Genomic DNA, 22,094 nt, shown 5'->3' with positions numbered 1-22,094 from the left:
AAAGCTTAACTGCTCTCTCTCTCTGCTGGATCCAGGGGGTGCAGTGCTACCAAAGCTCACCCCCTCTAAAATTAGCTTCCGAAGCGCCCCATTCAAGATCAATCAAGTCTTGAATATTATCCATAATGCTTTACATCAGGAATCTAAATGGGATTCTTGTTTGGTTTCAGCCCCTGGCACCCCCAGCATCTTCAATGCCTGGGCGATCCGAGCCAGCAACTCACCTCTAAGAAAAACACAACTTTGTGCCATACAGCTCCAACCCAGGAGGAATTTTCCATTCTCCAGGGAGAAAGGGCCGCCTTCACCATTCATGCCACCTCTGACTCTTATCAGTGTGACCCGCAGCAGGTGATGATGTACTCCAACACTTACCTGCAGCACCTGAACTCTTAGGCCTACCACGTCGGCGACTGAGAAAAACCTGTGAGTTGGGCCTAGCCAAATGGCTGCTTAACCCTGTTTCACAGAAGACTTGCATGTATAAAAGCGCGCAAACACCGCCACGGTCCATTACAACACCAGGGGGCATCTGTTCTGCATCCACTGAAAAGCTTTCCCCTGCCGATGATCCAGTTAGAGAAGCCCCCAAACCAGGCGAAACCTCTGACAAGTCTCCCTCCAGTCCCAATCCCGCATCATGCTGGGAAGGGCAGACTCAGCAAAAACAGTCTGAGAAAACTCTCCCTGAACCTCCAAGCAGCACTGAAACAAGTTGGGGACGACAACAATGCCAAGCTGAGATGCCTGAATATGGCAAGCAGCACAAAGATAAATATCCACTTATGCACAAAGAGGCAAGCCCTTGGTATTGCCCTTTGATGCTGCATCTACCTACGACATGTCCTTTATGGAGCTAGCACCATCACAGTCATGTTCTGTGTTTATGTTTTAATGTATTCAAAAGATTAGTATAAATGATATATGTAGCACAAATAGAACCTGGAGCATAATAGCTGAATCAGTTCTCACTAGCTTCCTTGAATTAAGCACTACTGTATAGCTCTGTGTTTCATACACCGCAATATGAGAGGGTTGCAAGTGAAATATAATTTAGGTGTCTAGAACTGCATTGGGGAATATAGATGTTAGTTGATGTATCTTATAGTATCACTGCCCAAGTAAGAAAATACTAACACTGTGCTACTTTACATCAATTACTGTTTTTTGTTTTTTTTACTTTTTTTTTTTTTTGGTTCTAGTGTATACAAATATTCCTGCAAATATTTGTGGTTATATTCATCAGGCATAGGGCATAATCACTTGCTCTTTGATATGTTCTCCAAAAAAGTATTTCTCACCTCTTCCGATTCAAGCAGGAACTCTGTAAATTGGCATCCAACCACGGTAAGTTGTTTGGACTTGATGTAATCCAGATCCAGGTTGGCATACAGTTTACTGCTGGGCTTGAAAAAATAAAGCAGCCTTCGTACAAACCTAATTGATACGAAAATGAGTTAGCTGCTTCCTAGTCCAAAAATGATCAGTAATGTACAACATAAAACAGTTTAGTATTAACAACCAGAGCAGTTCTCTACAAACATGTCAGTAGTGACTGCAGTCTCTAAAAAAAAAAATTAAGTAGTGAATTTCAGTAATTTGGAACAGAAGTACAAAGTACAAGAACGTGTTAATTCAGCACATCAACAGCTGGAATGTTACAGAAGTAAAGAGTAAGGATTTGCAGCTGTAAATCAAAGCAGATAGTTAAGATCAAAAGTAAAGAGCTGAAAAGGAATATTAAAAACAGGAAAAAATCCAAAAGAAAAATATATACTTATTTCAAATGCATTTTTATTCAATTTCTGTCTCATAATAATTGGAATGACTTATACAAGCTGCACTCCCATTCTATACCTAAGAGAAAATCCTTTAATTTGAACTTTGACAAACATTTATAAACGTAATTTTAAAAACATACTTATTCTTCAGTATTATTTCTAAATGGTTCAGGCTTACATACCTGTGCAACTGTTCATCTTTACAGTTCTTTAGATTTACATTTGGCCACTGAAAGAACAAACAATATATTATAACACCATAATCTACTTCTAAGAAAAACACTAATAGAATTCATGTCTATAAATTTCTAAATGATTTAATAAACAATACATGTTCCCTAAAGTTTATATTTTGATCTTTATAAATTGTGTAATAACTTTCACTAAATTTATAGGTGCTTATTGCCTAACTTATTTTCCTTTTTTAAGGGATGTTGCTTGGAATGGTAAGGGAAATTTTTGAAAAGGAAGGATAACGGTATTTTAATGTTATATGTGCATCAGCTTAGTGATGCCTTGCATTCTTTTAGCTCATCATTTTGTTTTAAAAATTGTTCTAAATATTTGAATGCCACAGTACTTAGGTATTCATACAACAGTGACTTAAAAAGATTTTTTTTTTAAAGTGCTTCAATCTGTTTATCTTGCTGCTATTTCCAGAGAAAGATGAAATTAAAAGAAAAAACTTGCAAAAAGCAAAGCTGTTTACATATAATACATACCTGAAAAAGCAGTACACTAGTCATATAAGTGTACCATGTGACTAGGTTTGGCGCCAAACTGACATCTGTTCCATAGCTCTCTGGAAAGGCCTAAGGGCCTTTAGCATGTATGCACAGAGCACCCACTGCTCCCTCTAGTTCTAACAAAGAGCTTTCACTAAGAAAATAATCCTCCAAATAGGGAGGTGAAAGTGTCTGTGCTACTTGTGAAAGGTCGTCTTCAGAAAACACTTGTTACAGGTAAGCAAGTTGGCTTTCTCTGAAGACGAACTGTTCACCAAGTAGGATTCTCTAGCTAAGGGCTATTCTTCAACAAAAAAGTGAAAAATATATCAACGAACCCTTAACGGTGACAGAACATGTTTTTGTTGGACCAAAACACCTTTTTTTTTTTTAAGGGTTTGTTGTTTTGTTTTTCTTAACAAGGAAGATAACTCAAAATCATACTGGGTCCTAAGTGGGATGGAGTTGGCATCGACTCCTCTAAAAGGCCATGAAGAACTGGCCATCCAAATCTACTATCCTGCCAAGAAGCTGTGTCTAAACAGTAACAGGATATAAACTATGTGGACTGAACTCCATATCATATTTTTTTCATCTCCTCAATATAGTAAGACCTGGGTAACCAACATTTTATTTAAATAATTTATATGCTGTCTTTTTCAGTATTGGATGCAGTTGACAGCTGTTGCACAGTAACCATAACAGAAGACAAACATAAAAACATATAAAAAGACTAATTTATTGACCAATAATATAAAAATCAGACTCAAAAATCATACTAAGAACATTTAAAACTCTCCATCGAGTAAACATTTCTAAATAATCACTTTCCAGTAAACACCTCAAAACCTAAACAATGTGTTAAGGGTGCATCACTCATCAAACTCCCTGCCAACCTAATCTCTTGTATCATCTTATTCTACAAACCTGGAACAGCAGGAAAATAAACCTGGCAGGCAAAAGTTGTCTTCTTTAAAAGGGGAGCTACACAATATTTCCCTCCCAAGAATGTAATGAGCTACATAGAATATAACATTTCAATTTTTCTCTCAGGTACTTCAGAGCCACCTCATGCAGCAACAAAACATCTGCGTGCACCAAAATATTCAAAATAATGCATCAAAAAAATAACAATCATGCAATGAAAAAAATCATAATTATGTACAAGTAAATACTTTAATTTTTTATACAACAGTTTAAACAGAACAGTATAGTATTGTATTAGACAATTCTTACAAAGAGGTACTTTAGTATTATGAAAACATTTTTCTGAAAATAGATACCTCCAGCCACTTACTCAGCTGTTCACATCTTACATGTGCAAGCAAACAAAAATGTCATACAAATATGCAACTGTTGTGGAAATTCCCAAACAAAAAATACTAAAAACTAAATTCAAGACAACCAATAAACCAAAGAATCTATTCCATCCACAGCCGGTAAAGCAAAATTGCTAACCTTGTAATAGGTGTTATCCCAGGACAGCAGGATGTAGCCCTCACATATGGGTGACATCAGTAATGGAGCCCTATGTACGGAAAAACTTCTATCAAAGTTTCTATGAAATTTTTGACTGGCACCAGAGTGCCTACTGAGCATGCCCAGCATGCCATGATATTCCCTGCCACAGGGGTCTCTCTTCAGTCTGTTTTGTAGCAATTAGCGTTAGCCAAAAATAAAATAATAAAACGTATTGGACCCAACTCCGCGGGGTGGCGGGTGGGTTTCGTGAGGACTACATCCTGCTGTCCTGGGATAATACCTATTACAAAGTAAGCAATTTTGCTTTATCCCAGGACAAGCAGGATGCTAGTCCTCACATATGGGTGATTAGCAAGCTAGAGGCTGAGTCATTTCAGATTGAGGCAACAGTGAAGTATTGTTGTTGAAATGAGCCGAAGATCACAGCAGGTTGGATGTAGAAGGAGTTGGGATTACACTGGAAACAAGTTCTTTACGACAGATTGTCCGTAGGCTGAATCTTGTCTTCCTTCTTTGTCTAAACAATAGTGAGCTGCAAAGGTGTGAAGAGAACTCCATGTTGCTGCTTTACAAATGTCCAGAATAGGAACAGAGCGAAGGTGTGCTACTGAGGTTGACATTGCTCTGACTGAATGTGCTTTTACTCGCCCTTGGAGAGTAAGGCCTGCTTTTTCATAACAAAACTGTATACAATCTGCTAGCCAGTTTGACAAGGTATGTTTTCCCACTGGTTTGTTTGGATCATAAGATACAAACAGTTGTTTGGATTTCCTCTGGACTGTAGTGCGGTTTAAGTAGAAAGACAGTGCACGCTTACAGTCCAAGGTATGTAAGGCTCTTTCTCCCTGGTGAGAATAAGGCCTCGGAAAGAATGTTGGTAAAACTATAGATTGGTTTAGGTGGAATTCCGTGACTACTTTTGGAAGGAATTTGGGATGAGTACGGAGGACCACCCTGTCATGTAGGAACTTTCAGGCCTATCCTGTAAAGTGTGGCCGCTTTTACCCTGCTCCTAAGCCGCTTTTTACTCACGTTCCGGCCGCGTTAGCCCTTCCTGCGATCCCGAATCCCCTTTAACCTACTCCTACCGCGTCCTAAATTCCCCGGGCAACCCCTTCCGCCCGCAGCATGTATATTGCATGCAAACGAGCGAATTAGCTCGATATTGCATGCAAACGAGCCAATTAGCTATTCCCTAGCATCCCGTAACCCGTGCCCCGACTATCGCTATCTTTCCCTGCCGTTTTGTCGCGCGTTTAACCTGCAAACTTACCGCCTACCCTGACCCAGGCGGTAGAGGCATGGGTAAGGGTAGGTGGAAAGCTTTCCCCCAGCCCCCGCTCACCTGCCCCCGCCGCGATCATGGGTGCCGGTCTCCGTGGCAGCCCCAGTCCGCTCCCCTGCTCCCGAAGCCAAAAAAAAAAAAAGCGAAAAAAACATTGCAGCCCCAATCTGATGTCCGGACTGGGGCTGCCACGGAGACTGCAACGGCAAAGCGAAAAAAAAAAAGACACTGAGCGGCGAAGCGAAAAAAACCAAAAGCTAAAAGTAAGTTGTTTCGCCGCTCAGTCTCTTCTCCCCCCTCCCGGAGCAGGGCGCGAAAAGCAGCCTTGCTCCGGCAGGGGGGAAAATAGACACTGAGCGGTGAAGCGAAAAAAACCAAAAGCTAAAAGTAAGTTGTTTCGCCGCTCAGTCTCTTCTCCCCCCTCCCGGAGCAGGGCGCGAAAAGCAGCCTTGCTCCGGGAGGGGGGAAAATAGACACTGAGCGGTGAAGCGAAAAACAAACCCAAAAGCGACTTACTTTTTCGCAGACATCAACAGGAACACCATCGTGGCTGCCGGTAGCTCCCCCCTGACGAAGATGGCCGCCTGCAAACAACTTACGTCACGTCTTCAGCGGCCAATTGCACGCTTTCCCCGTGCAGGCGGCCATCTTCGTCAGGGGGGAGCTACCGGCAGCCACGATGGTGTTCCTGCAAAAAAGTAAGTCGCTTTTGGGTTTGTTTTTCGCTTCACCGCTCAGTGTCTATTTCCCCCCCTCCCGGAGCAAGGCTGCTTTTCGCGCCCTGCTCCGGGAGGGGGGAGAAGAGACTGAGCGGCGAAACAACTTACTTTTAGCTTTTGGTTTTTTTCGCTTCGCCGCTCAGTGTCTTTTTTTTTTTTCGCTTTGCCGTTGCAGTCTCCGTGGCAGTCCCAGTCCGGACATCGGAAGGGGGCTGCAACGTTTTTTTCGCTTTTTTTTTTTGCTTCGGGAGCAGGGGAGAGGACTGGGGCTGCCACGGAGACCGGCACCCATGTTCGCGGCCGGGGCTTTTTTCGTTTTATTTTTTTTTTGCTTCGCCGATGTCAATGTCTATTCTACCCTCCTCCCGGAGCAAGGCTGCTTTTCGCGCCCTGCTCCGGGAGGAGGGGAGAACAGACACTGACATCGGTGAAGCAACTTCCTGGTATCTGTCATTTCAAATGACATTTGAAATGACAGATACCAGCGTGGCGTGAAGCCTTAGGCCCGCGCACCCAGGATACTGTATAGGCGCTCTATCCAGTAAAATGGGTTGCGCGGGCCTAACGCTTCACGGGCACTTATTAGCCGCGGCATGCATTTGCATGTAATTAGAGTTCAGGATTGAGCGGTAGGTGAGGTGCACTGTGCAGGCGGTAACCGCGGGTGCCACAGGCACTAACGCAGCTCTTCCTACCGCTCGGTACTGGATAGGCCTGTTTGTAAAGGGTTCGTATGTGACAAGTGCTTGTAGTTCACTGACTCTTCTAGCTGATGTAATGGCTATGAGGAAGGCAGTTTTCCATGTAAGAAATTTAATGTCACAGGTGTCTATGGGTTCGAATGGGGAACACATGAGCCTGGTTAATACTACGTTCAGGTACCATTGAATGCTGGGGGAATGAACTGGAGGTTTAAGGCAAGTTAAACCTTTCATAAATTTACTTACGAGAGGCTGTGTAGAGATAGGTGTGTCTCCCAGCTTGTTATGGTAAGCTGAGATTGCACTCAAATGTACTCTTACAGATGAAGTCCTAAAACCAGAGTCTGAAAGGTGGTATAGGTAATCTAATAGTGAGGTAGTGGGGCAAGTGAAAGGATCTATAGATTTATGAGTGCACCACAAAGTAAACCGTTTCCATTTGTAGGAATAATTCTTTCTAGTGGAAGGTTTACGTGAAGCTATCAGCACTTGAGATAAAGTGGTTGGAAGGTTGAGTGGTTGTAAGATCAGGCTTTCAACATCCAAGCTGTCAGGGACAGGGATTGAAGGTTGGGATGGTGCAACTGACCCTGATCCTGAGTTATGAGATTGGGAGTTACTCCCAGGCGAATGGGATCCCTGACTGAGAGATCTAGAAGCGTCGGAAATCAGACTTGTCGAGGCCAGTATGGGGCTATGAGTATCATGGTCCCTTTGTCCTGTTGTAGCTTCACGAGAGTTTTGGTTATGAGTGGTATCGGTGGATACGCATATAACAGGCCTGAGTTCCAATGGCGAGCAAAGGCGTCCTTTGGTAGGCTGTTCTCGTGTCGGAGCAGAGAGCAGTAATTGTTCACTTTGTAGTTCAGGTGAGATGCAAAGAGGTCTATTGTTGGCTGACCCCAGCGTTGGAAGATCTTGGTTGCTATCGTTGGATCCAAGGACTACTCGTGTGGTTGGAACTGACGACTTAGGTGATCGGCTACTATGTTGTGGACGCCCGCTAGGTAAGTGGCCCATAGAAGAATTGAATGTGCCAGGGCCCAATCCCAAATCTGTGCTGCTTCTTGGCAAAGGAGGTAGGAACTTGTTCCTCCTTGTTTGTTGATGTACCACATGGCTACTGTGTTGTCCGTTTGGATCAGAACAGTCTTGTGTGAAAGGCAGTCCTTGAACGCATGTAGCGCATAACGTATAGCTCGAAGCTCTAGGAAGTTTATTTGAAAAGAGGCTTCGAGTTTTGTCTACGTTCCCTGTGTCTTTAGATGACCAATGTGTGCTCCCCAGCCCAAGGTGGACGCATCTGTAGTTAAAGTCACTTGGGGAACTGGTTGCTGGAAAGGTAGGCCTTTGAGTAAGTTGTTCATTGATGTCCACCAGAGGAGGGAGGAACGCAGTTCCTGCGTTATCTGAATGGGAGTGGACAATGGTTGAATGGCTTGAATCCACTGAGATTTGAGTGTCCATTGCATTAGTCGCATGGTCAGTGTGGCCATGGGAGTGATGTGAACTGTGGAGGCCATGTGACCGAGTAGGGTGAGGCACTGATGCGCTGTAACTTGAGATTGAGTTCAGAAAGAGTGTGCCAGGAGAACGAGTGTTTGAGCACGGTCTCTTGGAAGAAAAGCTTTTGCTGTGATGGTGTTTAGATCTGCACCTATGAATTGTAATAGGTGAGATGGTGTGAAATGGGATTTCTGGTAATTGATGAGAAACCCCAAGGAGTGAAGCAAGTTGACAGTGAGCTTGAGGGAATTGAGAGCTCCTTCTTGTGTCTGACTCCTGATGAGCCAGTTGTCCAAGTAAGGGAATACATGCATCCTTTGTTTGTGAAGATGTGCCACCGCTACTGCTAGACACTTTGGGGCGGATTTTCAGAGCCCTGCTCGCCTAAATCCGCCCAAAACCGGGCGGATTTAGGTGAGCAGGGCCCTGCGCGCCGGGAAGCCTATTTTACATAGGCTTCCCGGCGCGCACAGAGCCCCGGGACTCGCGTAAGTCCCGGGGTTCTCCGAGGGGGGCGTGTCGGGGGCGGGCCCGGTCGTCGCGGCGTTTTGGGGGCGTGTCGGCAGTGTTTTGGGGGCGGGTACGGGGCGTGGCTACGGCCCGGGGCGGTCCAGGGGCGTGGCCGCGCCCTCCGTACCCGCCCCCAGGTCGCTGCCCGGCGCACGCAGGAGGCCCGCGCGCGCGCGGGGATTTACTCCTCCCTCCGGGAGGCGTAAATCCCCGGAGAAAGGTAAGGGGGAGGTGTAGACAGGGCCGGGCGGGTGGGTTAGGTAGAGGAAGGGAGGGGAAGGTGAGGGGAGGGCGTTAGAGGATTCCCTCCAAGGCCGCTCCGATTTCGGAGCGGCCTTGGAGGGAATGGGGGTAGGCTGCGCGGCTCGGCGCGCGCCGGCTATACAAAATCCATAGCCTTGCGCGCGCCAATCCAGGTTTTTAGCAGATACGCGCGGCTCCGCGCGTATCTACTAAAATCCAGCGTACTTTTGTTTGCGCCTGGAGCGCAAACAAAAGTAGGCTATTCGCGCTCTTTTTAAAATCCGCCCCTTTGTGAACACTCGAGGTGCTGAGGCTAGGCCGAATGGAAGCACTCGGTATTGAAAATGTTGTCCCTCGATCAGAAATCGCAGGTACTGTAGATGAGGAGGAAAGATGGGAATGTGAGCATAGGTGTCTTGAAGATCCAGAGAGCAGAGCCAATTCCCTTTTTGAAGAAGAGGTAGCATGGTGCCTAACGATACCATCCTGAATTTTTCTTTTTTGAGAAATTTGTTGAGATTTCTGAGATCCAGGATTGGACGTAGGCCTCCGGTTTTCTTTGGAATGAGGAAATAGCGGGAGTAGAATCCTCTGCCCTGCTGAGGCCTGGGAACTGGTTCTATGGCCCTGGCTCTCAGAAGGGTGGATAATTCTGTTCTTAGGATTTTGGAGTGGTGGTTCACTGTCCAAGATGTGACAGGTGAAGTCTCTTTTGGTACAGTGAGAAAATCCAATCGGTGCCCTTGAGCTGTAATTGAGAGTACCCATTGGTCTGTTGTTATGGAGGTCCAGGTATGATGGAAATAGGTTATGCGACCTCCCACTGGAAATTCTGGAAGTGGATTGTGAAAGGGGCTTCTGCTCTCTGGTTGTATTTCAAAAGCCTGATGTAGATGCAGTCTGAGCAGGTGGGTGAGGCCTAGCAGGCCTTTGCCGAGACTGAGGACGCTGAGTTGGACGAGCTTGTCTTGCCCGGCTTGTTGGGGGGTAGTAGCGCCGTTGGCGGTAGTAAGGCCTCCTGACATCTCTTCTAGGAAGTCTTCTAGAAGGTGGTTGTGACTCCTGAGGAATTAGTGATAGTTGCTTGAGAGTTTCAGTGTGGTCCTTTATGGTGGCCACTGCTTCCTTAACCTTGTCTCCGAATAGGTTTTCACCCAAGCAAGGAAGGTCGGCTAATCTCTCTTGAACTTCTGGCCTTAACTCAGAAGCCTTCAGCCAAGCCCATCTACGAGCCGTGAGTCCTGAGGCTGACAATCGAGAAGCAGTCTCAAAGCTGTCGTATGTAGCTCTGACTTCGTGCTTGCCTGCTTCTAGGCCCTTATGCACGAGTTGTGAGAATGCTTCCTGAAATCCTCTGGAAGATCCTGGGTAAGGCCTTCGACCTGCTTCCAGAGGTTGCGTTGATATTGGTTCATGAATAACTGGTAAGAATTTATTCTGGAAACCAACATAGCAACCTGAAAGATCTTTCTGCCTAGACTGTCCAGGAATCGACTTTCCTTTCCTGGTGGTGTGGAATGTTGAGATTACTTACCTGATAATCTTGTTTTTCTTAGTGTAGACAGATGGACTCAGAACAAATGGGTATAGTGTGCTCGTGCTAGCAGTTGGAGACGGATCTGACGTCAGCACGGGTACATATACCCCCACAGGAAGTGAAGCTCTTCAGTAATCTTCCTTGCAAAAGCTGTTATGGATATATGTGTACTGACGCTCAATGAAATAGTGAAAACAGGATTCCCCTGACCGATTGATAGTAGCTGGAGAGCGCCAGCATTCCCAACCGGAAGGCGTCGACACCTGGTAGAGTGGACGCACTCATGTAAGAAGTGATAAGGCTTACCTGGAATCGGTGAAACCAATGTATACAGGCAGCTGGGTGGGATGCTGAGTCCATCTGTCTACACTAAGGAAAACGAGATTATCAGGTAAGTAATCTCAACATTTCCTGTCGTGTAGCCAGATGGACTCAGAACAAATGGGATGTACAAAAGCTTTACTCCCGGACTGGGCGGGAGGCTGCCTGAGGACCGTGTAAAACTGCCCTTGCGAATGCTGTGTCCTCCCTGGCCTGGACATCCAGACGGTAGAACCTGGAGAAGGTGTGGAGGGAGGACCACGTCGCCGCTTTACATATTTCTGCAGGCGACAGCATCCTAGATTCCGCCCAAGATGCTGCTTGGGCTCTGGTAGAATGAGCCTTGACTTGTAGAGGCGGTGACTTCCCGGCCTCCACGTAGGCCGCTCTGATGACTTCTTTAATCCAGCGGGCGATGGTGGGCCGAGAGGCCGCTCCTCCTTGTTTCTTCCCGCTGTGAAGGACGAACAGATGGTCAGTCTTTCGAACTGTTTCTGTCATTTCCAGATATCTGGGCAGCAATCTGCCAATGTCGAGATGGCGTAGCAAACGCCCTTCTTCTGATTTCTTCAGGCCTGCCGTAGTTGGCAAGGATAGGGTCTGGTTGAGGTGAAATCATGAGACTACCTTAGGCAACAAGGATGGAACTGTGCGAAGATGGATAGCCTCAGGAGTGAGTCTGAGAAAAGGATCCCGGCAAGACAGTGCTTGTAGCTCCGAGATGCGGCGTGCTGAACATATAGCCAGCAAGAACACCATCTTCAAAGTGAGAGAACGTAGAGACAGGCCCCGAAGGGGTCGGAAGGTGGATCCCGCGAGGAAATCCAAAACTAAATTGAGGTTCCACAAAGGCACTGGCCACTTCAGTGGCGGACGAATGTGCTTGACTCCTTTCAGGAAGCGAGAAACATCTGGATGCGTGGCAATGGTCTTGCCATCCCTCCTGGGACCATAGCAAGACAGCGCAGCCACCTGAACCTTGATGTAGCTGAGGGAGAGACCCTTCTGAAGCCCATCCTGCAGGAAATCCAGAACCATAGGGATGGTAGTCGCATGGGGATTGGTGCCATGGGCATCGCACCAGGCTTCAAACACTCTCCAAATCCTGACGTAGGTGAGGGATGTGGAGAACTTGCAGGCTCGGAGGAGTGTGTCTATCACTGGCTCCGAGTAACCTCTCTTCTTCAGTCTAGCCCTCTCAATGGCCAGACCGTAAGAGAGAATTGAGCCGGATCCTCTTGAAGGATGGGACCTTGACGGAGCAGGTCCCTGAGCGGAGGCAGGGGAAGGGGCTCCCCTGCCAGTAGTCTTCTCATGTCCGCGTACCAGGGTCTTCTTGGACAGTCTGGTGCCACCAGAAGAACTAGGCCCCGGTACTTCCGAATCTTGTGGATAAGGGTACCCAGCAGGGGCCATGGAGGAAAGGCGTATAGCAGGGCCCTTGGAGGCCATGGCTGAACCAGGGCGTCGATCCCCTGAGAGAACGGATCTCGCCTGCGGCTGAAGTATTTGGGTACTTGAGCATTGGACCTGTCCGCTAGTAGGTCCATGTCCGGAATCCCCCAATGATCCACAATCATCTGGAAAGCTGTGGGGGACAGCTGCCACTCTCCCGGATTTAGGCTTTCTCTGCTGAGGAAGTCTGCCGTGGTGTTGTCCCTTCCGGCAATGTGGACGGCGGAGATGTCCTGAAGATTCGCCTCTGCCCAAGCCATCAGCAGGGCTATCTCGAGGGACACCTGTTGGCTTCTGGTTCTGCCCTGTCGGTTGATGTATGCCACCATGGTGGTGTTGTCTGACATCACTCTGACTGCTCTGTTCTTCAGTCTGTGAACAAATTTCAGGCAGGCTAACCGGACTGCCCGTGCCTCTAGTCGGTTGATGTTCCACCGCCCTTGGGCTGTGAGTTCTTCGCAGTGTGCTCCCCATCCGCTCAGGCTGGCATCTGTGGTGAGCAGAGTCCACGTGGGGGAGGACATCTTGGAACCCCTGCTCGTGTGGTTGGACTGTAATCACCACCGTAGCTGAGGCCGCACTCTGGCTGGTAGAGGTAGATGCATAGAGTAATGTCGGAAGCGGGGGCTCCATCGAGAGAGCAGGGAGCGTTGTAGAGGTCTCATATGGGCCCTCGCCCAGGGTACCACTTCCAGGGTGGATGCCATGAGACCCAGAACCTGAAAGTAATCCCAAGCTGTGGGTCGACTGGCTCCCATCAAGGATTGGCGACGCGCCTGAAGTTTTAATCTTCTCTTGGTGGTGAGACTGACTGTGTCTGCCTGGGTGTCGAACTGGACTCCCAGATATTCCAAAGATTGGGAAGGCTGTAGGCAACTCTTGCTGAGGTTGACAACCCATCCCAGGCTTTCCAGAAGGGCGATCACTCTGTTGGTTGCCCGATGGCTCTCCTCTCGCGATTTCGCCCTGATCAGCCAATCGTCTAGGTAGGGATGGACAAGGATTCCTTCCCGTCTGAGCGCCGCTGCTACCACTACAATCACCTTGGTGAAGGTCTGCGGTGATGTGGCCAGCCCGAAGGGCAAAGCCCGAAACTGGAAGTGGCATCCTAGCACCTTGAAGCGTAGGTAGCGCTGATGATCCTGATGAATCGGGATATGCAGGTAGGCTTCTGATAGATCTAAGGCCGTGAGGAATTCTCCTGGCTGTACTGCGTTCTTGACTGAGCACAGAGTTTCCTTGCGAAACCTCGGGACCCTTAAGTATTGGTTGACAGACTTGAGGTCCAGGACGGGCCGAAAGGTGCCCCCTTTCTTGGGTACCATGAAATAAATGGAATAATGCCCAGAATTCATTTCCCGTGCAGGTACCGGGATTATGACTTTCAGGGACAGGAGCCTCGCCAGGGTAGCTTCCAATGCTGCCTTCTTGTGGATCGGACACGAGGATTCCACAAACCTGTCCGGAGGGAGAAGATGGAAGTCCAGAAAATAACCCTCTCGGATGATGGCGAGGACCCGCTGGTCCGACGTAATCTCGACCCATCTGGGGTAGAAGAGGGTTAACCTGCCCCCTATGGCCCCGTCCCCCATATGGATCGGCTGAATCTCATTGGGAGGCGCGGCCGGGACCTGGGCCCGAGCCGGCTCCTCTCTTCTGCTGCTTGGGCCGAAAGGACTGGTTCCTGGCCTGAGGACGAGGTGCCTGGTAGCGACCCCTATAGGGATTGAAGCGTGGAGAACTTCTGTCTCTGGAGGGCCTTGGAAAGGCGCGCTGGTTCCTTTTGAACCTGTCTTCTGGCAGTCGAGGTATGGGAGAAGCACCCCATGTGCTGGCCAGTTTATCAAGGTCGCTGCTGAGCAGGAAGGACTCCTTAAAGGGCATTCTGGTGAGGCGTGTTTTCGAAGGAGCATCAGCAGACCAATTCCGTATTCAGAGCTGCCTCCTGGCAGCCACAGAAGATGAGATCCCTTTAGCTGTTGTACGGACTAGGTCGGATGTGGCATCCGTGAGGAACGAGAGAGAGGACTCCATGTCCGCTGCCGGAGCATTGTTCCTAACCTGTGACAAACAGGAGCGCGTCACCACTGTGCAGCAAGTTGCGATTCGCAAAGACAGAGCTGCCACCTCAAATATCTGTTTCAGGATGGCGTCCAGTCGCCTGTCATGAGCCTCCCTGAGGACCGCCCCCCCCTCAACTGGAATAGTAGTGCGCTTGACCACAGCGCTAACTAAGGCGTCCACCTGAGGGCACGCCAGCATCTCCTTGATAGCCGGATCCAGGGGGTACATGCCTATCAGGCCCCTCCCCCCTTTGAATGAGGCCGCCAGTGCAGCCCATTCCAGATCTATCAGTTGCTGTGCAGCTTGCAAGAAGGGAAAATGGCGGGCTGAAGGACGAAGACCTTCCAGCAGAGGGTTCTGTGTAGGTGGCACCGCAGAGCTGGGCCCCGAAATATCCAACTCCGCCAGGCACTGAGATATTAGGTCGGAGAGATCTTCCTTGGGAAAGAACCGCCTCATGGTTCGATATGGCTCCATCCCCAAGGGAAGTTCCCCCTCCTCGGAGGGTTCCGAGTCGGTCTCCGAGACATCAGGGTCCGCCTGAACCGGACTGCCCGGAGGCGGTGCACGATAAGAGCGCGAAGGTCCAGGGCAGGGTCCACTGGAGCAGCAGCAGGAGCAGCAGCCCCTGTAACAGCAGGGCCTGAACGGGAAGCTGATTGCATCTGTACAAAGGCATGGATCCCCTTAAAGAGATCCACCCATGAAATGGCGGTGGTCTCAAGTCGCCTAGGTACCAGATCCCCCGGGATTCCCGGCTGTTCGAGACTGCCTGCGAGATCCGGGGTGGCCCCTGGAGAACTATCCACAAACCTTGGTTGAGACTGGTCCTGGCCCGAGGCTCCCACTGCCTCCTCACATTGGGCACAAAGGGAGTCTGGCTCCTCGCTGTGCGTGGCTCTGAGCTGGCATGCTGAGCAGAGGCCGTGAGCTTTCACGCCGGAATCAGGAGGCGCCGCCGCCTGGGACACCGGGGCATTCGATTGGTCCATTGCGCTAAAGCAATATGCGGCAGCAATATGCGCTTAATACAATAGGCGCTCAATACTAATTGGCAGCTATATACGCTTAATACAATATGCGCTGAATACTAGGCGGCAATATACGCTAAACAGAATATGCGCTCAATAATATGCGGTCAGCAATATACGCTAAACAGAATATGCGCTCAATAATATGCAGTCAGCATTATGCGCTCAATACAGGCGCCTATCATGGGCGCTCAATACCTGAACCGGGCCAACAAAATGGCGACCACCGCGGCATGCCGCATACAGGCAACGCCGCCGATCCTCGACTTCGGAGACCAAAAGTAAAAGTTGTGCGCCTTACCTGATCCTCGGCGCTTCCCGGCTAGAACCCGGGCAGTCTCCGGCTGCGGGGGAGAGGGGAGTACCATCACCACCGCGCTTGAGGAATGCACCCGCTGCCTCCCAGGTCCACACCGGGACAGAGGCGCCTCTTAGCCCGCAGGCTTGGTCCTCGCCGCGATTCGGCCACCGGACCGAGGCCTAAACCTCCGAGGGAGCACTGAACTCACCCCGGGAAGCTCAACTGGGGGAGGGACCAGTGGTATCACCGCAGGAGCGCGGGGCTTGATGTTCCTGTAAAGATTTTAGCAATAGAAGTAGAAAAGTAGAAGTAGATTGGAAACATTCTCAGCGAGCGTGCAGGCTCTCCAAACTGCTTTGGAGACGGAAATTACTGAAGAGCTTCACTTCCTGTGGGGGTATATGTACCCGTGCTGACGTCAGATCCGTCTCCAACTGCTAGCACGAGCACACTATACCCATCTGTTCTGAGTCCATCTGGCTACACGACAGGAAAGCATGTGTTTTGAGCCTTTTAGCTTTTTTCTGGGCTGACTCAACTACCACCGACTGGTGTGGTAGTTGAGATTTTTGAAATCCAGGGATTGGCTGGACGAGGTATGTAGCATCTGCTCGCTTATTAACTGATGCTACTGATCCAGGGTGCTCCCACAATCTGTTCATGAGCTCCTGCAGCACCTCATGTACTGGTATAGCCAGTATTTCCTTGGGAGGATCTACAAACTGTAGCACCTCTAATGTCTTCTGTCTGGTGTCAAGTTCAGAGAGAAGTTGAAAAGGTATAGTCTCCGACATGTCTTTTACAAAATTGGAGAAAGAAAGATCTTCCGGAGGTGACTTTCTCCTATCTTCTGGAGGTGAAGGCTGAGATAACATGTCCTCATATGTAGAGACATCTATGTCAGAATCAGTTGCAGTGTCTCTTGGATGACCTGATGGTCTAAGAGGCATCGATGGAATGGAAGGAAATCCTGGAGATTGTGGCCTCCGAGGTGAGACAATGCCAGAAAGATCAGGAATTGGTTCTGGAATCGTGTCTTCATCTATATCTTGGGGCTTCTTGGATACAGCCTGTATTAGGGTGTCCAATTTCTCCATCAGAGGCTGAAAAATAGAGACCTCTGGAATCGGCATCGATGGCTTCATCGGTGCTGGCGGTGGAATCGGCATCGATGGCATCATCGGCATCGGTGTCGGAACGGCCGGAATAGGCATCGACGGCATCTGTGCTGGAATGGCCGGTGACATCGGTATCGAGGACGGAATATCCATCGGTACCGGAATCGGCGTCGATGGCATTGCTGGTGTCGAAGGTTGTGGCCTCGGTATCGCTTCGAGGAACGCGTCCCGTACCGCTTGACGTATATAAACATCAAGTTCCGCCCGCATGGATGGTGAGATCAGAGCAGCCATGGGGGGAGGCGGTAGTGGCGATGCCGGTACCTCCTCAGAGCCCTGAGAAGGTACGGTTCCCTGCACCGGTATCGGTGGGGATCGCCTTGGTATTGATGGCTCTGGAGCCTGTACGTCCAACCGAGGTTTCTTAGCCGTCGATTCCGTCTCCGTTGATGGTCAGTGGTCGACGTGTGCGGCCTTCGATGCCGATGGCGATGTTTTTCTTTTTCTTTGGCCTTTTCGCTTCCTGATATCGATGCCCTTGACGATGGAGAGGGGGAGGAAATAAAAGCATCTCCCGACTCACCTGGGACTCGCTTCTTTAACACCACCTTACGAATCGATCCAGCCGGAGACGATTGCGTTGAGGATGATGCTGCAGGTAAAAGCTGAATTTTGAAGAGCTGTTCCATCTTCTCCATCCGGAGTAGACATCCCTTCGATGTCATGGCAGCACACAAGGGGCAGGCCCTAACATCGTAGTTCTCACCAAGGCAAAGAACGTAGTCTTGGTGGGGGTCTGTAATAGACATATTTCTGGTGCACTTAGGGCACTTTTTGAATCCCGAAGCCATTTTCAGGTTGGACAGCCATCGACGACCGATGACCAGGAAAAAAGATGGTCAAAAAACGGTACGGAACCGCGAAGTAAGGAAAAACTCACCACAATGGTATTCTAAAGGGAGACCCTTGCGGCTGAAGTTTTTCCAACTTTTTCTGAAAGTTTAAATTTGTGGAGAAATCTCCACAGAACTCCTACTAACCGCGAGGCTAACGGCTCCGCGGAAAAAAGAAGACTGAAGGGAGACCCCTGTGGCAGGGAATATCATGGCATGCTGGGCATGCTCAGTAGGCACTCTGGTGCCAGTCAAAAGTTTCATAGAAACTTTGATAGAAGTTTTTCCGTACATAGGGCTCCATTACTGATGTCACCCATATGTGAGGACTAGCATCCTGCTTGTCCTGGGATAAACTTCATTAACATAAACATATATCAAAATCACATACTGCTAGCCAAACTTAAGTGCAAACAAGTGCAAAAATATTTAAATAAAAATTTCCTTCTTTCTCCCACCAGCTCCCTCTTACAAGCATCCTCCTTTCCTCCATCAGGCCCTACTTCCTCCCTGAATGGGGGAAAGAGTGCACAGAGGAGGGGGACTTGATGGAAGGTTGATAAACCCAACTATAACAGATTACAATAATCAAGGTGAGTCTTCATGGTTGCATAATGTTTATCACAAAGCTCTTTCTGTCAAACATTGGGGCAGATTTTTAAACGAGCGTGAGCGGGGTACATTTGTGCAAGCTACCCGACGCGCACAAACGTAGATCCGATTTTATAACATGCGCGAGCTGTCGCGGGCATATTATAAAATCCATGGTTGGTGCGCGCAAGTGGGTGCACACTTGTGCATGCTGAGCCCTAGGGGAGCCCCAATGGCTTTCCCCGTTCCCTCCAAGGCCGCTTCGAAATCGAAGCGGCCTTGGAGGGAACTTTTCTTCCGCTCCCCTCCACCTTCCCCTATCTAACCCAACCCCCAGCCCTACCTAAATCCCCACCTTGTTTTGTTTTTTTTACGCCTGCCTCTGTCAGATGTATCTTGCACGCACCGGCCAGCGCGCCAACCCCCAGCACAGCTGCTGTGCTGGAGGCCTCAGTCCCGCCCCTGGACCGGCACCACGCCCATGACCCCATCCCTTCCCGCCCCTTTTTCAAAGCCCCGGGACATACACGCGTCCCGGGGCGCACGCAGGAGCAGGTTTTTGGGGTTACGCACGTAACCCTTTGAAAATCTACTCCATTGGTTTTAATGCCCAGAGTTGTCTCGAATTGAAATTCATATGACACCCCACTCTAAAGTCATGCCTACATGAGCAAAACAAAAGTAGATACAATCTGCTATTCAGTTCAGCAGGGTGTATCATATTATCCCAATTCCATGACTATTAGCATCCCAAGAAACAAAAAACTGACTAGACTTTCTATGGACTTTAGTGTCTTCATACACACCCTCCATTGTATGCAAATCTCTCTCATGCATATTCATTATGAATATTCTGAAACTCTGGCCTATTTGTGGCTCTCGAGGACCAGAATTGGCCACCCCTGATCGAGTACATCAAGAAATGAAAACATCAATAAAATAAATTAATATAAAATAGTTAATGCTAAAGAGGCACAATATTTCTGAGCCTCCAGTTGACATTCAATGCAGGTCCTGTCATCTTCTGTGCTTGAGTGTCCAGATCTCTCTCAGCATGCATGAGCCAGGCATGGGGAGTAGGGCATTCAGGCTTCAGATATGACATGGTTTCTGGGTCTATCCTCTCATCCAGGAATCAGAGAGGTCAAGAACACTTCAGTATGGCCTTGGGAACAGTGCTTATTGCAGATCCTTAGTCCATACAACGAGTTTTCGGCACCAGATTCATAGAGGCAAGATAAGCAATGAACCTGACTGTAAAGAAATGTATATCAAGACCCCCTTAAAAACCCAGGACTAGACATTTAGCCTGTCCACTTCAAGGCATAGCCCAAAAGGGAATCCTGGTCCCAGTGTGTTTCCCTGAGCAGGGGATTAAGAGAGCAGGCCAAGGAGGATGCAGAGGCCCTGGGATTGAGGAAGGCAGATATCCTGCCAAGATGGTGAATGCTGGAAGTCTTGATTTATGCAGCTGCAGTAAGCAGGCTGTTTGTTATTATTCTGCTTCATTGTGAATAAAGCTTTTTCTGTGGAGAAAGGCTGGAGTCCAGATTGTTTTGTCCTCCAGGCTTCTTTGAAAGCCTAAAACTAATCTCACAGCATCACAGTGTCAAGATGTGAAATTTCTGCTCAAATGACTGCACCAGTACAGAAGAGAGACCTACAATGGAAAAAAAAAATTTCCTAGGTCCTTGCTGCAGTGACAACTGGGAGTTAGGTATAGCAGCTAAAGGGGCTAGACCTGCAAGGACAGATAGAGAAGAATAGTGAGTTTCTGCCGAACAGGCTAGGGTTTTGTTTTTTTTTTAAATACAAAAAGAGACATTTTTCTTCTCTTTCATCATGACTTCGGTGAAATGGTGGTACTTCTCTAAAAGTTGAAACTTCCAACTACCGAGAAAAATGTTCAAGTCAGCATGGCGCGATTACTCCAGGCCCTCACAGAGGGGCATCAGCAGTTATAAATGTTTCTACAGAACCAGTATACCCAACAGCAGATGCTACAAGAACAGTTTACACAATTAGCACAAAGTGTACATGCAGCTATAACATGGTCTACCCCACTATCTCCTGTGGTATTTAAGATGGCTTCAGGCGAGTAACCAGAGTGCTTTTTAGTCAATTTTGAGCAAACTGTTCAATTGTCAGGATGTCCAGAGTCCACGTGCACCATAAACCTAGGGAATCAACTGACAGCAGAAGCCAGGCTGTCTTTCAAGCTGCAAACCCTGATGGAAAGGCCAGCTATGCAGAGGTTAAAATCGCCATATCTGTTCATGGAAAGGGGAAGAGGCGGCTAAACTATATCGATAACTTCAATGCATGGCTCAAAATATGGTATAAGGAAGAAAATTTTGGATACACTGGAGGCTGGGGCTGTGTATGGAACAGTGAAAGGCTCTATGTCAAATATGGCTTACATCTGTCAGAGGCAGGAAAAAGGTTCTTAAGTGAAAAATTCAAATCATACACCATAAGACATTTATTTATTTTTATTTATTTTTAAATGTTTTATTTATAAGATTTTCAAATACATACAAGTATCTTTTATATCATTAGGAAACACGTATAAGCCAGATATGACAATTTTTACTGAAAGCAAACTTAAAGAAACAAAGTGTATTACAGGCTTCATACTTTAAATCACATGTTATAGTGAACTGGGGGCCAAAGAAAAAGAGGAGATTCAAGAAATATGTTTAAGTATAGGTATAGGCCTGATAAAGGTGCAGATTATCTATTTCATTGGAGTCTGTGAGATACAATTATTAAGAATTACAAGAATCCAGAAATACTCTCAATTGCTCTAGAGCAAAGAAAATATATGAATCCTCATCTTTCTTTACTAAACACTTGCAGGGGTATCTTAATAGAAAGGATGCCCCTGAAGAAATTGTTTCCCTTCTCAATGAAAGAAACCCTTTGCGTCTCTCGAGTTATTTTGGATATATCTGGGAACATTCTTACTGTTGCTCCATGAAATTGAGTATTTAAATGCCGAAAATAGTGGGACATCAGCTTGCTGTCATCTTGCTCAGCTATTAAAGAAACCAACAGAGTAGTACGGTCTATAATTTCAATACCGGAGGATTCAAGGAATAAGGTTAAGTTTTGCATATCAGGTAAGCCTACGGGTTCCATTATATTACGCCTTTCCTCTGTGGACCTAAAAATGAAGTAAACTATTTATATTAGGTAAATCAGTGTCCGGAATTTGAAACATTTCCTTCAAATATCTTTTGAAGGTTATTTCTGGTAATTCTCCCACAATCCTTGGGAAGTTGATCAGTCTGAGGTTTAAGTGTCTGTTCCAATTTTCTAGTAATTCTAGTTGACGTGATAATGCCATTCTATCTTTAACCGCGGCAATATTGAAGTTTTCGATCTGCTGTATGTCCAACTCAGCCTTAGTTACAGACGCCTTCACCAACTCAAAAGCTTTTTCTTGGTCTTGAAATTTATTATTTACCGAGACAGATAAATTGTCAATTTTGGTGTTACAAGCTTTTACAGCTATTGAGAGCCCAAGCTGTTAACTCACACAAACTCTCCAATGTTACTACCGCCGGCTTAATCGGAGGTAAGAGCTGCTCACCTTGTGTCGCGTTTTCTGCTTCCAGCAAACTTGTAGCTGGTTGTATTCTTTGGGGTTCAGCTTTCTCCCCTGTTGACCCTGACCGCGTTCCTCGCTGCTCCAACTCACCCTCCTGCAGCGTCTGCCAGTCACCTCATTGGTCCGCGACAGCTGCAGTGTACTCGTCAGCAGCTCAACTCTCTCCAATGGCGGTCTTGTATCTGGAGGGCTGAGTGAAACCTCTGCCCCAAGCGTCG

The 22,094-nt window shown here is 47.8% G+C and overlaps 1 protein-coding gene across 1 annotated transcript in view; it reads right to left on the bottom strand.

Annotated features, from left to right (window-relative positions):
- Positions 1 to 22,094, bottom strand: part of RICTOR (RPTOR independent companion of MTOR complex 2) — a 663,554-nt gene that overhangs the window by 367,566 nt on the left and 273,894 nt on the right. The window contains 2 exon segments of the mRNA XM_029578377.1: positions 1,302 to 1,437; positions 1,964 to 2,010. Of these exon segments, the coding sequence (XP_029434237.1) occupies positions 1,302 to 1,437; positions 1,964 to 2,010 (183 nt within the window).

Source organism: Rhinatrema bivittatum, chromosome 1, assembly GCF_901001135.1.
Source record: "Rhinatrema bivittatum chromosome 1, aRhiBiv1.1, whole genome shotgun sequence".
NCBI classification, from domain to species: Eukaryota; Metazoa; Chordata; class Amphibia; order Gymnophiona; family Rhinatrematidae; genus Rhinatrema; species Rhinatrema bivittatum.
The sequence above is the reverse complement of the archived record's forward strand: the minus strand, read 5'-3'. Positions and strand labels throughout refer to the sequence as shown.